Here is a 15540-nt window from a genome sequence, read left to right as displayed (position 1 = left end):
TTTTAAATAGACTACTGCAGGTTAGACAAAATACCTGCACATCCATGCCATCAGCTCTTTTCATCTACTCACTCACATATCAAAAACATGAGCACTTAAGCACCAGGAACAGAGGATAGGGCAGTTAAAACAGACCCAGCGCCAGCTTCACTGCACTTACAAATCTAAAATCCAAAGAACAGCTCTGAGCAAACTGTTACAACAGGGCATAGTGAGTGGTACACTAGATGTGCCAGCTGCTCGGGGAGCATAAAGCAGAAGAGCCATTCCAGGGTCTAAGAAGTGCCCCTCAAGTAAGAGGTACTCAAGTTGAAACCTAAAGTACAAGCAGATCATTAGTCTGAAGAAAATGAGAAAAAAGATTTTCAGACAATGGAGTATTTACAGCCCAGAAAACTCAGAGGGTTTTTCAGTTTTAACCTGAAAGAAAAAACATGCTAGAGATGGAGACAGTGGTCATATGATTGACAGTCCTGAAAGACTCTGAGAGTCTGGGCTCTATTCTACAGGCAATGTGAAGCCAATGACCAGACTTGGGGGCAGCAAGACAGGAGGCAGGGAAGCCACATAGGAGGCTGTTTCATTAATCCAAGGGAGGACAGTAAACCAGTGGAAGAAGATGACAGAAGAGATGAAGAAATAGACCTAGGAAATATTTAGGATGTAGACTCAAGGGGACTTACTTTTTTGATATAAGAAGTAAGGGAGAAGAAGGAGTTAAGGATACCCCATAGATTTCTGATTTGGAAAGCTTGGGGGATAGCCCTGTAAGTTCCTGAGATAGAGAAAAAGGAAGGATAAACAGAATTGGTGTGGAGGAGAAAACATGGTAAATGCAAGGATCCTGGCCCATAATTGATGCTTTGATTGCTGTGATACCCACACGCTGAACCTGGCTGGCAGCTCACGGCACACCTGGCCATGCTGATGGCACCTTACCCTGGTCCTTTCTCTGGAAGGTCCACCTCAGCTGACAGTGGACTATAGACAGGAATGCTGACATCGTAGCCTTGCCGGTAAGTCCATGTAGAAAAGCCACCACCAGCCAACAGAGCCCTGAAAGCAAAGGACTTTGTCAAATAATGAGAAAGAAAGGTCTTCATTCTGATAAGCTCAGTGGAAAGGGATCAAAGTAACTTGAGTGTTAATAATATTAACAACAGCTAATATTCACTGAGTCACTTTTCTATTAAAACCCTGTACTAAATGATTTACGTTCTCATCTCCTGGACATCATCTGTAGTTTATCCCTGAGTCCCTTCCTCTAGGATCCTAAGAAGCCTTTTCTTAATTTCCATTTTTTAAAATATATGACAGCCCAGAGGATACCCTATAAACAGCTCCTATGCTACCTTATTCAGATCCCATTTGAGCCTTCCCAAAAGTCACATCCTACTCTTTAAACACATTTACAATAAAAGGAATAAAAATAGGTCTGCATAGGAAGACTGGCTGGGGCAGTCACTTACCAGCCTACTGTCTGGAATCTCAGGAGCCAATGGGCACATGAAGGCAGCGTGACGGCAAAGCACCGCATCTCACACTGCATACACCCTCACCCCTCTTCAATTCCTGCCCCAAGCAGTTCTTTCCACTGCCATCCCAGAGCTACCTGTGAATCCGACAGCCTTTACCAATTTGCACCACCCATGCCAGCTACTCAGTCTTGTTAACCCAGTTACCTATACAGGAAGCAGAAACCAGAACTGGACCTGTAGTGTTTCTCCAACAGTTTGCATGCACTTACTTTCATTCTCCTTAATGAGAAAGCCAAGAGCACATTGTTTTAATTGGATCCAGCAAGTAGTATGATGACACTTCATCAGAGAAAGGAAGCAGGTGTACATCACACCAACTTTCACTGTTATTCTGTCCCTGGGGCCCCAAACCCATCAAAATCACTTACTGGGGCAAGGTTTGCCAGTTCCATGCACTGCACACTCTGAGCCAAAATGTCTGAACTGAGAAACCACATTTTTTGCAATACTGATTGCTACCAATTCCCTCCCTTACCTGACGACAGCCTGCATTCCCTTCGAACATGACCAGTTTAAGTTCAAAGATTTCCAAACCACCCCTGGAAATCCCAATCTATTTGTTTAAGCTTTATGAAACCAAGAGCTGGTTAGCAAGGTAATGTGCAAGCTAAAAACCTCTCCAGCTGCCAGTCTACTCTGTAAAAGTTAATGACTATCCTTAGTGCCAACATACAGTCTTATTTTTCCTGATTAGCATTCAGCAATGAATCCGTCCAACATGGATTTGGGCAGGTTCCATGACCATGATGGCAAGCAGACTTATGGGCCCCCACGACCTACATGCAGGAAGCAGACACAGATACAATACACAGGCATCAGGCAATCCAGGTAAGCCAGGGCAGTGGGGGATTGGTAATTACATCCACAGCCCCAGAAGGGAGCGGTGTGCCTATGTGGCAAAAAAGGAAGCAGATGTAGATCATGCCAGCTTTTACTGTTGTTCTCTCCTGAGGGCCCCAAACTGTTATTCTGTCCCAGGGTGCTGGTGTGGGGTTTGCACTGGTAGTAGGGAAACACGCCATCTGAACCATGCCTTATGTCACAGATCACACACATGCAATCACCATTTGGGATCTCAGAAAGAGCCAAGACTGCAATTAGTCAACAGGCCTCACACCAACCCTGCTACTGACAAGACTTCAACTTCAAGTCACTGTATCTCCTTCTGCCAAAGTTTCCACATAAAATTATAATGGAGAAAATATTGTAAGGATTCCTTTCTTTACTGAACACATGTTTTATATTGACTGAAGAGTGAATTTCTAAGAGGCACATTCTGTTTTCCCATTATATATTTCAAAATCAGAGATCAGTTCCAAAGTTGCAAGAGACTGAATAGAAAACTTGCTGCTAAAATAAAAAAGTACTAACTGATGATCAGACTCATGCCAGGCCAAGTGTTCTGTCACTCTAAATATCCTGCAGCGTTTTTAGCACTTTGCAGGACTTCCTGACTCTAGAACATGTCCTCTGCACCCAAGCCCTCGCGATGGTCTCATGCGCTCCACCATCGTGACTCGAGACTTCTACTCGAGGTCTCTCCTCAGATGTTCTTACAGCTCTCCTCCTCCTACCTGAGTACTCACAGTGCCTAAAAAACACATTTCATCTCCAGGTTTATTCTTTGCTTTCTTTTAAACCAGGCATGTAATGCAAATTCCTCAAATACAAAGCTTCAGGTTTTGAAAAAAAAAAAGCTGACCAATTCTATTGGTCATCCTTATTTGTTTACCGAATCAAACAAACTGTAAAAACATATTTATGAGACAGGTAAATTTGAACAACTGCTAGATATTTGATGATATTAAAGAATAAGTAAATATTTTAGCTATTGTAATAGTACTGTAGTTGTATTTTTATTAAAGCCCTTTTCATGCAGAGATTCAAGTGGAAATATTTCCAGATACAATGATACAACACCTGGGATTTGCTTCTAGATAATCTGTTGCCAACATGGGGGTAGGAATACAGATGACTGGAGACTGGCCTTGAGTTGACAATTACTAAAGCTGGACAGGGGAGCACAGTACTAATCTCTGTTACAGAGGTTTGAAATTTTCCATAATAAATTTAAATAAGTTAATATAGACCCACATAATTTATAGCAATTTGTGAGAGATATGTGAAAAGAAAGGATAATAAAAACCCAAGGTAGTAAGTATACTACAGAACAGATCTGAGAAAACAAAGATCAGTAAAGTAAGGCATTGAAAAGGTATAATTTTCTTCCACTTAAAATAAAATGTGTGTGTGTGTGTATATGTGTGCATGTGTGTGTGTATAAGTCCATAGGAAAAAAGCCTAGAAAAATACATATGATAGTATTTGAAAACAGTAATTACCTTTTCAGTAAGGGAGTGAAAATAGAGGTTTTGAAAGCTATTTTCATTCTTCATATACTTGTACATTTTCGATTTGTACAAAGAAAGTATATGTGTATCATGTGTATGATTTTTAAAAACTAAAAGAGAAATGAAAACAGATTTAAGCAGCATAAAAGTTATATGTGCTGAGCAGACATTTCCTTCAGTCTTGGTCCTTGCATTTCTCTGAGTAAAATGATTCTTAAGCAATCACAACTATGGACAATAGAGTTCATGAGCTCTTAGAAGCATCTAATCTAGCCTGTTCTCTGATTTTCAAATAATCTTATATGCAGCACCTGCTAAAATCATTCTGTACTCATGGTTCTTGCCTCCTCTGAATCCAGGAGCAGGGACAAAGAATAAGAAAAGTTAACAAACAAATCTATTCCTTATCTCAACCCGAAGACCACCTAGTTTCAAAATGAAATTTCCCATGTGCAAACTAAAGGAGCATATGGTGATTTATTACTTGCTATAGGATTGCCTATAATCACTTACAAAACTACATGCATAGGGAAAATGATTTAGCCTTCTTGATCCTTAATACCTAAGCACCAGCAAGAACAAAAGTTTCTCCTAACTACTTGATACTTTCCTGCAGAGAAATGAAGCCCCATTTAACATGTGTATTTGATAAAAATAAAATCCTTCTTCCATGCAGATATATGTACACTAAAATGTCAGCAAAAAGTGAAATGTCTCGAACAGAAATAAGCCCTTCTCAAAATAAACCCAGAGCAGGTGAAGACATTGCATTCCTAACAGCTATTTTCCCTCCCTTTGCTATTCTCTGAAGTGTTTCACTTTCCCAGAACAACCAAATCCATAGAACAGTAGCCCACTCAGGAACACTGGGGCTGAGAGCCAAATCAGGGATCACCTTGTGTTTAGCTGGTATCTACAGAATGTGTGCGGCCTGACTGCCCTCTACCGTCCAAAATGGCTCCTACACCAAAGTCGAAGAGTGGGCCTGGGGTGTATGTCATCTCTACTGTTAATTATATTTCCAGATAGAAACACAACACTGACTCTAGATAATCACTTACAGCAAAGAGGGCTTAGGCTTAATCTTCTGGGGAAAAGTAGTATTAAGTGTAAATTTTCATAAATGACAAGGGAGGCTTCCAACACTGGAAATACAGCTGGTCTCTCCTTTTTCAGTAACAATGATTTTAAGAGTTAAACATCAACTATCATAATTTGGTTATAAATGAGTTCTTACATAAACTTATGACAACCTTATACCATGAGTGTTGTTCAGCACCCTTATCTTGGGCCCAAACTTTCTGCTCTCCTCAAAGCCTCAAACCAAGTACCAGGAGAGGAGCCGTAAGTAGCACCTCATTCCTCCAGGTGTAGAACGCCTCCAGCCCAAGTGGTTCAGTCAGTGTGTAAAATGGCTGATAAATACAGTAAGTGAACTCAAATTCATAATCATGCAGTGGTGGCTCCCCTACCACATCTGCCTGTCTGGAAGGTTTTCTTAGGAAGGAAGGAAAGAAGTTGGGGGTAGTGGGAGAAAGAAGGAAAGGAAGAAAGGAAGGGAGAGAAGTATCCCACTGAATGAAAAACAGAGAGCACATGATAATCAGAGTGTCCTCCTTCCAGCATTATAGACTTCTGGTATCACTTTACACCCAGGCCCTCTTCCTCAGTAAGCTCTGCTCTTGGCAAATGCTCCAAATTCAGAAAGAGCAGACACCGCCAATCATGAGCCAGGCCTTAGAGGGTGAGAGTGCTGCATTCAGGAGGGCATAACCAGACTAAGAAAAAAAAAGAGTTTTTTAAGATGCTGCTAGAACATAAGCTCTAATGGGTTCACCACCCATTAAGTAGATCTTAATACTCCACCCATTAAGTAGGTCTTAATACTTCAATGTTTTAAGAAAGGAAATGCTCAAGACAGTTTTTTTATTTTGCCAAACAATTCTGATGACAAAGTATGTCCCAGCAGGCTTAGGAATACGATTTCACATGAACAAAAGGGTCTTACATCTACTTATTCTTCAGAAACCCATCACAGGGAAACCACCATTACACCTACCTGTCTCTGGGAACATCTAGGGCTGTGTTATAATCTGGGGGACCTCCAGGCAACATGTTGAACAACAGGTGGTTTGTACCTCGATCCCACCTAGTAAGAAAGTAAACATGTAGAATTCACATGGCAACTATGAAGGAACAAAAACAAGAGTCAGTTACTGGATGGCAAGTAGCAAGTATCCCCAACCCAAAACTGGGCCACTTCTCAGGTGTGCAAAGGGAACTCCTAGAAATCCCAACAGTATATCAGGCACTAGCCTGGCTCTTGAAAAGAAAAATGGGTGGATATGTACCTTCAAGCTTGTCCACTACAGAACTGCTCTTCAGAATGAAAGCATTCTGAATGATGAAAACCTGAAAACAGTCTGAATGTTCACCATTTGGTTAAAGAAGTAAGAAATAAAATATAGAAGGCTGGTTAAATACATCATGGAACATGATGCAAAATGGAATACTACAGAATACTACACAACCTGTAAAAATTATACAGTAAGGAATATGAACTATTGGAAATATACTTACAATATATTAAGGGGAAAAGGCAGCAAATGAGTATGTAGTGTATGATCCCATTCTTGACAAAAATGTAAGTATACATATGCATTTGTATTTTTTTATACAAAATATATATATACATTCACATTAAGCATTTTCCATATAAAAACTGACTGAAAAATAACATCAAAATATTAATTATTATCTCTTACAGATAGGATTATGAAATGAACCTTACATTATTTTGCTTACCTCTATTTTAAGGCTTTTTATAGTGAACATGTATAATGTAAGTAATCAAAGGGGGGAAAGTATTTAAATTTAAAAAAGGAGAAGTATGGGAAGACTAGCCATCCTTCTAAGAAGCCAAGAGCCCACAGTAGTTGCACCAACAGCAGGCTGCTTGTCACTGGCACAGAGGCCAGATGCTTACAGCACGGACCCCAGCCCCTCCTATGGGAAAAGAGCAGCTAGAAGCCAGCTGAAAAGAATCATTTCTTCTCCCTGTCCTTTCCTTCAGTTCCCCGAAGGACTTGGCTCTGGTCTTTGAAAGTGCTAGGTACCTGGAGAGCTGGGCCAATGCTTGTGCTGTCTCCTTAACCCGTAGCGTGTTCTGGTTAAGCACATCGATGGACGGGACAAACAGGCAGGCCCGGTTAATGTCATCAGTATAGTAGTCACTGTCTGAGATAGCCGTGAGCAGTTCATTATACTCCCGAGAGATGGTGTTGCTGGCTGGGACACCAAAGTCATCCACATACTTTTTCAGAGAGTAGATATACACCTTGATTTTGTTCTTTGGGTTGAAACCACAGCGGTAGACATCAAAACACGTGTGCATTCTGCAACTGAGATCACCCCGTTCAGGGATGGGACTGTCGGTGGGGAGCCTGACCACGGGCACATCACGGATACTGCGTTTCTCTACATTCCACTCATTGGAGGACTCAATGGAATGGGGCCAGAACTGAAACATGCCAGTGGCAATGAGGCCCAAGAGGACAATGGAGAAGAGGGTGATGTAGTAGATTCGGTGCTTGGTCTTCATTCTTGGAATGAGGGCAGGACCCCGGATGTTGTACTTGACCGACGCACACATAATGACACAGACAGCCTCTTCCTCACACTCCTGGGCAACAGGGGGAGAAATGAGAAAGTCTATAGGGTGGAAAATGACACTTGAAAGGATAATTTAACTTCAATATATGTATTTCTTTCCATTAAGTGATTTGGTGAATAAAAAGGGATTTTTGATCCTTACATATTTACATGTATGAACACATGCTATATATTTAATATTAAACTATATATACTACTTAATATAAATATTGACACGTAACATAGAAACATAACTATATTCTATAAATACACAGTCACTGAAAGCATAAGCATATACATGTGTGGGGCCTAGGGAGAGGGATGCTGATTAAGGAAGAAAAATCAAAAGTAGAGTAGCCGAAGATTTCTTTCATTTTGTTTTTAAACACTTGTCTAACATAAACTGATGCTTCATCTGGACAAACTGATGCTTGATTATTCTAATACCTGTTTTCATTCATTTATTCATTCAACCCTCTCTTGTGCGAGCACTTACCATGCACTGAGGGAAACACAGAAGAAAGCAATGACCTTACTTTAGAGGAACATATGGTTTAATGAGGGAGATAAGAGAAACTTTAACAAAATGCAAAATGTAAAAATACAACTGAGAAAGTATCAATAAAATGCCAAGGGATATGAAAGAAGAAAAGATTGATCTTTAATGTTTAGATAAAATATACACTGACATTTTATAATGAAGGTGACAGTTGACACATTTAACAGAAGGAAGGAATGAAGAAAGGAATAGGGAGATAGGAAGAGAAAAATGGCCAGTGTGGTGGGTCAATCACCAACAGGTCTTCTCATCAGTGAGGTGCATGCCACTTTTCCAATCAAAAGGTGACTCTGTCTCCTGTCCCCCTGAATCTGCACTAGCATGTGACTTGCTTTGACCAAGAGATGTGGCAGAAGTGATATTCTAGGGCTTCTGAGCCCAGGCCTTAAGATACCCTATAGGTGCTGCTTTTGTTCTCTTGGAACCCCCCTGCCACTGGCCATACTGTAAGGATGCTGAGCTCCCAGCTGAAGGCAGCCTCAGGCAGACCCCAGTGAAAACTATGTGGTACAGACATGAACCACCACCACCAAGCTGTGCAAAAGCAAGCACCAAGTTTTCTTATAGAACAGTAGATAAATGAAACAGTCAAGGAGCATCACTACCTGATTTAAAGAAAATTCTCAGCCTTCAGCAAACCTCCTCCTTCTGAGACCTAGATGTGCGTGTGTGCGTGCGTGCGTGCGTGTGTGTGTGTGTGTGTGTGTGTGTGTGTGTGTGTGTGTGTGTAGGGGGTGGTTAGTAGAGCCTTGAGTGTGTGTGTGTGTGTGTGTGTGTAGGGGGTGGTTAGTAGAGCCTTGAGTGCACCTGTATCACGTGTCACACTTAGCCGTATTACTGCAACAAGCTACTTTGGCATTCCACATGTCAAAGTCCCAGTCTACCAAATGGTCTCATTCTACTCAATGATATTTCAGAAAAGCTCTTAATATTAAAGGGAAATAACAGCTCATAGGCCATTTTAAGGTTTATCAACCATTTTTACTTTGGTTAAATGGAGCTCTGCCCAGTCACTGCCCACACTGTAAAATGCATCCTGTCTAGCTGGCAGGGTATTGCCAAGCCTTGAATGCTGCAGTCATTATCAGCTTTTGGGATAAAACGTGCTGGACAGTCATGAATGATTTCAATATGTATCACTGAAACCATGAGCTGGAACATAAGAAATCTGCTTGTCCTGGTCTAATGCATGAAAGTTCATTACATTTTAAGCTCATCGATTATCATCTTTGGGGTATAGGCAGCAGCCATTCAATATATGCTGATTCTGTGACAGAAATGTGGGCTATTTCACTTTTTCTTTCTTTCATTCTACCAACCAGCAAGATGTTCCCAGCTTGCCCCACTCCCTACCTCCAGGCACCCCCCCCTGCCCCACCACAGCTTTCCTGCCACCTACATGTCCCTCTTGGAGGTCAGGACAAATGCAGGCAAGGAACTGTACCCTACACTACCCCAAATTAGAACTTCCTAACAGGCTCTCTAGGACTATTATATCCTGAATCATGCTTCTGGAACGCCCAAAGGGCAAGTTTCACACAGAGAGCTTGCTAAAACAGTGAGTCCTTGGCTCCAGCACTGAAGGTTGATATTAGCAGATCTAAAATAGGGTCACAGAATTTGTCATTTTAGCAGGCTTTTCAAATGTTTATTTTGTGCAATCAGATTTGAATCTTTACTAAAATTAGACAAACCATTACCTTGTAACACAGTGGCTTTCAAGCTCTTTTTATTTAACTAAAACCTACAATAAGAAATACATTTTATATTGTGACTCAATACAGACACAGATACATGTGTATGTGGGTACAGGTAGGTTTTTGAAACAAAAGTTTCACAAAACAATGTGTGACCTAAGCCATAAAAGTGTGAGGGACACTATATTTTTCTACTCTGTTTGTCTACTGTTTTTTTAAAAAAATGATGGTCCAAACCCACTTGATCAATTGTACCACCCAATTATGGGTCACACGCAGTTTGAAAAATACTGATTTTGCATATGATAAAACTAGGATTAGTGGAACAAAAATAGTATGAAGGATGAGCTTTACAGATTTTCATGAATTACAGATTACCTATAAAAAGATGTTATCACAAAAAATAAACCCAAACATAATAGGAGACAATAAATAAAAACACAGAAATTATTTAGTTAAAAAACAAAAAAGGATCAATAAAGCTAAAAGTTGTTTTTTTTAAAAAGATGAATAAAATTGATATTTGATATAATTCTGATAAGATTAATCAAGGTAAAGAGAAAAAACACAACTATCTAGAATAAAAAGGGGAACATAACTCTAAATATGCATATATTTAGAAGATAAGATGATATCAATAATACTATGCCAAGTCATTTGAAAACTTAAGACAGAAAAATTCTTTAAAACTGTAACTTCTCAAAACAGTCTCAAGGAGAAATAGCAAACCTGAATAGTTCTACATCATTAAAGAAACCGAATCACAAGTTTAAAAATCTTCCTATAGAGAAAATTCTGGACCCAAAGATTTTTCCAAGTTCTACTACACATTCAAGAAATATTAATTCCAATTTTACACAAATTATTCCAGAATTCAGAAAAAGGAGGGAACACCCTCAGCTTATTTGAGGAAGCTAGTGTGACCTTAATACCAAAACCTTAGACAGATGGTTCTCAAAGCATGGTCTGGGGACTCCAAGGGGTCCACATGACCCTTTCAAAGGCTCTGAAATGTTTTTATACTAATACTGATATTATTTTGCCACTTTAATTTTCCAGAGGCTACAGAACGTTACTGCAAAGACTAATGAAGCAGAAAAGAGAATCCAGCTGTCTTCCAAATGTAATTAAAGGTATCAACCCACAGATTCAAGATGCTCAAGTCCAAACAGAATACATATGAAGAAAACCCCACCTAGGTACGTCAAAGTAAAACCATTAAGAAGAAAGCCAAAGAAAAATAAAAGTGCAGTTAGAAAAATCTATCCAACACAAATTAAAAAGTTTCCTGTAACAGGCAAACTAGAAAATATTTAGAACATAATAGAGAATATCTATGATTTCTGTGCAGAGAATGACTTTCTAAAACAAAATACAAAAAGTGCAAACCATGAAAAGATAAAGTGATAAATTCTGTGTTACAATTAAAAACTTTTGTTCACTGAGACACTATAAATTTAAAAAAAAGAATCAACAAACCAGAAGATACTTGCAATACATACAACCAATGAGAACTAGCAACCAGAAGTCCTACAGAGCAACAAAAACAAACAAAAAATAGCTGGGCAAAAGGCAGAAACAAGAATCTCACAGAAAAGAAAAGAAAAACATCTGGGAATGCATATAAACCTCTGAGAAGACATTTAGTCTCATTCATTAATGAGAAAGTAAAACCAGAATGAAACGTCTTCTACCCACCAGCATAGGAAGGAGAAATCTTAAGAGTCAAGCACCACCAAGCGTAGACAGGGACCTGCAGCCACAGGAACTCCCCTGGTAGGTGTATGCCATGGTTCCAGAATCCTAAGTGGTCAGCAGAAGGGCTGGAAAGAAGAGGGGCTATCACCCCTATGTCAGAGTCCTAGGCATCACATTTTGCTTCCTGTCATAGTTTGGTCCTCCCTCCCCTCCACCAACCCCTGCAAAATATAAAAATAAGCCAACACAAGGATGAGTGTGCATGTAGTTCACATACTTGGGAGGTGATCTCAGAAAGGTAGAATGACAGTGCAAGAAAAGAGAGACAGGGAACCAGGAAAAGCCAGTAAGGAGTGTGTTATTAAGCTCCTGCTATGGGTAACAGGGGCCTTAGAAGTGCTAGGGACCCTCTGAAGAACCATGTAGAGACTATGCCTTATCTCTGAGACAGATGAGAGGCTAGGGCTTTAATCTCCCAGCTCCTATCAAAAATTGCTTGAGGGTCGCCTGGTACTATTATTAGCTCAGACCCTGACTCAAGAGCCTGCAAAAGGACTTGATATTATCCTTTCCTTGAGGCACCATAGTCTGATAAAGAGGTGCAGTCCCTTAAGGAAGAAGTAGACGAACATTTGTCTACGCTTGCAGGAATGTTGAGAAGTCCTTCTTCAAAGGGATCCAGGCTCCCTTTCAATCCATGGGATATGGGTCTGAGAATTCATGTCTGAAAACTACGTGATAGTGGTTTTTCTACTGTAACAGCTGACATCAGCCTTCTACTTGTCAGCTCTTGATTCATTTTCTCGTTATAAAAGTCAAGCAATACCCTAATTGACTGCCCATCTATACTGCCCTTTAGAACAACATGGTCTGTTAGCATCATAGTAGGTTAAGTCACATCAGTTTTGAGTCAGGCCCACTTGCCCACTACAGATATTGTGTATACCCTTGGCTCTGATGGTTAGTGCCACCATCTAGCCTCGCTATTTCAGAATTATGTCATTCTTACAGATACATGGGAACCCAGTTCCATGGGCACATCTCCTCAAATCAACCCTGGCCTACAGAGGACAGCCAACACTGAGTTTCTCAAAGATGCTGGTCTCCGCAATGGGCATTCCATATATCCAGAGTGGAGTGAGCCCTCCCAGCAACATGCACAGGTGGAGTATCTCCGGCCTCAAGTAATAAATCTGTTTCAAATCTCTAACTCCCTACCCCTCTGATCCCTTCCTCAATACTCGGCCAAAAGAGCTCTGGAACCCCCACCTACTTTTATAGGACACAGTTTCTCAGCCTTGGCACTACAACACTTTAAACCAGATCATTTTTTTTTTTTGTGGGGAGCCAGAAGCAACCCCCAGTTGTGACAACCAAAAATGTATCCAAACATTGCCAAATATTCCCTGGGGAGGCAAATATCCCCAGCTGAGAACCAATGGTATAGGTCATTGTGATGTCCAAGCTTCAAGGAAGCCACCCAACAGTATATTAGGATGAGTTCCAAGTGCCCTACATGGGTCATTAAATCCTGAAAGACTGTAGTGCCACTTACAATACCAACCATCTTAGTTTATGTTCTGCCAAACAATTTCTGAGACACAGCAAGCTCCCACAAGTCCGTACCAAACAGCTGAGAGGTATGGTGAACACTGGAGTTATAATAAGGACTTTTAATAAAAGAAATGAGTGCAAAAGCCTCAAATGAAAAAGAAAATGAAAAAAAATTAGGGAAGGGGGGCAGAGCCAAGATGACGGCGTGAGTAGAGCAGAGGAACTCTCCTCCCAAAACCACATAGAATTATGAAAATATAACAAAAACAACTTCCTAAAATAGAGACCAGAGGACACAGGACAACATCTAGACCACATCCACACCTGTGAGAACCCAGCACCTCATGAAGGGGGTAAGATACAAGCCCTGGCACTGCGGGACCCGAGCACCCCTCCCCCCGGCTTCCGGCGGGTGGAAAGAAACTGGAGCAGTTTTTTTCTTTTTTTTTGGCGAGTGCTTTTTGGAAGCCTTAAAGGGACAGGGACCCCAATACCAGGGAAACAGGGCAAGGCCGGTGAGCGGGTGCCTGAGACCAGCACCTGAGGACAAAGAAGATTGCGCGTTTTTCCCTTTTTTTTTTTGGCGAGTACTTTTTGGAACCCTTAAAGGGACAGGGACCCCAATACTAGGGAAACAGGGCAGCAAGACCAGTGAGCTGGTGCCTGAGACCGGCACCTGAGGACAAAGAATATCGCGCGTTTTTCCCTTTTTCTTTGGCGAGTGCTTTTTGGAAGCCTTAAAGGGACAGGGACCCCAATACTAGGGAAACAGGGCAGCAAGACCGGTGAGCGGGTGCTTGAGACCGGCGCCTGAGGACAAAGAAAATCGCGTGTTTTTCCCCCATTTTTTTTTTTTTCCAAGTGCTTTTTGGAAGCCTTAAGGATACAGGGAACCCAATACTAGGAAAACACTGCAGCAAGACAGGTGAGCGGGTGCGTGAGACCGGCACCTGAGTACAAACAATATCGCGCGTTTCCGCCTTTTTTTTTTGGCGAGTGCTTTTTGGAAGCCTTAAAGGGACAGGGACCCCAATACTAGGGAAATAAGGCAGCAAGACCGGTGAGCGGGTGCCTGAGACCAGCGCCTGAGGACAAAGAAAACTGTCCGTTTTTTCCTTTTTTTTCCCTCTTTTGTTGTTGCTGTTGTTGTTTTGGTTTGGAGAGTGCTTTTTGGAAGTCTTAAAGGGGCAGGACAGGACACAGACCAGAGGCAGGGAATCTGGGGATCTCTGGGCACTCTAACCCCCTGGGCAACAGGGAGCACAGAGGCCCCTTACGGAGATAAATAGCCTCCCGGCCGCTCCCCCTCCAACGGGGCTCCACCACTTTGGAGGAGCAGCCCCAGCCAGGCCACGCCCACCACAACAGCGAATATAAACTCCATAGCAACCGGGCAGGTAGCAGAAGAAGCCCGTCTGCGCACAGCTGCCCAGCACAAGCCACTAGAGGTCGCTACTCTCTGAGGAGAGGAAGGCCACAAACCAACAAGAAGGAAAGCTCTTACAGCTGTCACTTGTACCAGCTCTGCAAACTATCTCTATCACCATGAAAAGGCAAAACTACAGGCAGACAAAGATCACAGAGACAACACCTGAGAAGGAGACAGACCTAACCAGTCCTCCTGGAAAAGAATTCAAAATAAAAATCATGAACATGCTGACAGAGATGCAGAGAAAAATGCAAGAGTAATGGGATGAACTCCGGAGGGAGATCACAGATGTCAGGAAGGAGATCACAGAAGTGAAACAATCCCTGGAAGGATTTATAAGCAGAATGGATAAGATGCAAGAGGCCATTGAAGGAATAGAAACCAGAGAACAGGAACGTATAGAAGCTGACATAGAAAGAGATAAAAGGATCTCCAGGAACAAAACAAAACTAAGAGAGCTATGTGACCAATCCAAAAGGAATAATATTTGTATTATAGGGGTACCAGAAGAAGAAGAAAGAGGAAAAGGGATAGAAAGTCTCTTTGAACAAATAATTGCTGAAAACTTCCCCAAACTGGGGGAGGAAATAATCGAACAGACCACGGAAATACACAGAACCCCCAACAGAAAGGATCCAAGGAGGACAACACCAAGACACATAATAATTAAAATGGCAAGGATCAAGGACAAGGAAAGAGTTTTAAAGGCAGCTAGAGAGAAAAAAGTCACCTATAAAGGAAAACCCATCAGGCTAACATCAGACAGAAACCCTACAGGCCAGAAGAGAATGGCATGATATATTTAATGCAATGAAACAGAAGGGCCTTGAACCAAGGATACTGTATCCAGCACGACTATCATTCAAATATGATGGTGGGATTAAACAATTCCCAGACATGCAAAAGCTGAGGGAATTTGCTTCCCACAAACCACCTCTACAGGGCATCTTACAGGGACTGCTCTAGATGGGAGCACTCCAAAAAAGAGCACAGAACAAAACACACAACATATGAAGAATGGAGGAGGAGGAATAAGAAGGGAGGGAAGAAAAGAATCTCCAGA

At 41.4% G+C, this 15540-nt stretch overlaps 1 protein-coding gene across 6 annotated transcripts in view; it reads right to left on the bottom strand.

Annotated features, from left to right (window-relative positions):
• EXT2 (exostosin glycosyltransferase 2) overlaps window positions 1–15540 on the bottom strand; it is a 188009-nt gene that overhangs the window by 156642 nt on the left and 15827 nt on the right. For 4 of the 6 annotated variants that reach the window (XM_036996663.2, XM_036996662.2, XM_036996661.2 and 1 more), the window contains 3 exons: window positions 7006–7571; window positions 5949–6038; window positions 940–1056 (listed from right to left, as the gene is read on the bottom strand). In XM_036996663.2, the coding sequence (XP_036852558.1) occupies window positions 940–1056; window positions 5949–6038; window positions 7006–7541 (743 nt within the window). In that variant the 5' untranslated portion in view covers window positions 7542–7571. Of the gene's footprint in view, window positions 1–939; window positions 1057–5948; window positions 6039–7005; window positions 7572–11494; window positions 11520–15540 lie in introns of those variants that run through there. The other 2 variants (XM_036996659.2, XM_036996660.2) reach the window with 2 other exon arrangements.

Source organism: Manis javanica, chromosome 11 (assembly GCF_040802235.1).
Source record: "Manis javanica isolate MJ-LG chromosome 11, MJ_LKY, whole genome shotgun sequence".
Lineage (NCBI taxonomy): Eukaryota > Metazoa > Chordata > Mammalia > Pholidota > Manidae > Manis > Manis javanica.
Note: the sequence above shows the minus strand (reverse complement) of the source record. Positions and strands in the feature narration are given on the sequence as shown.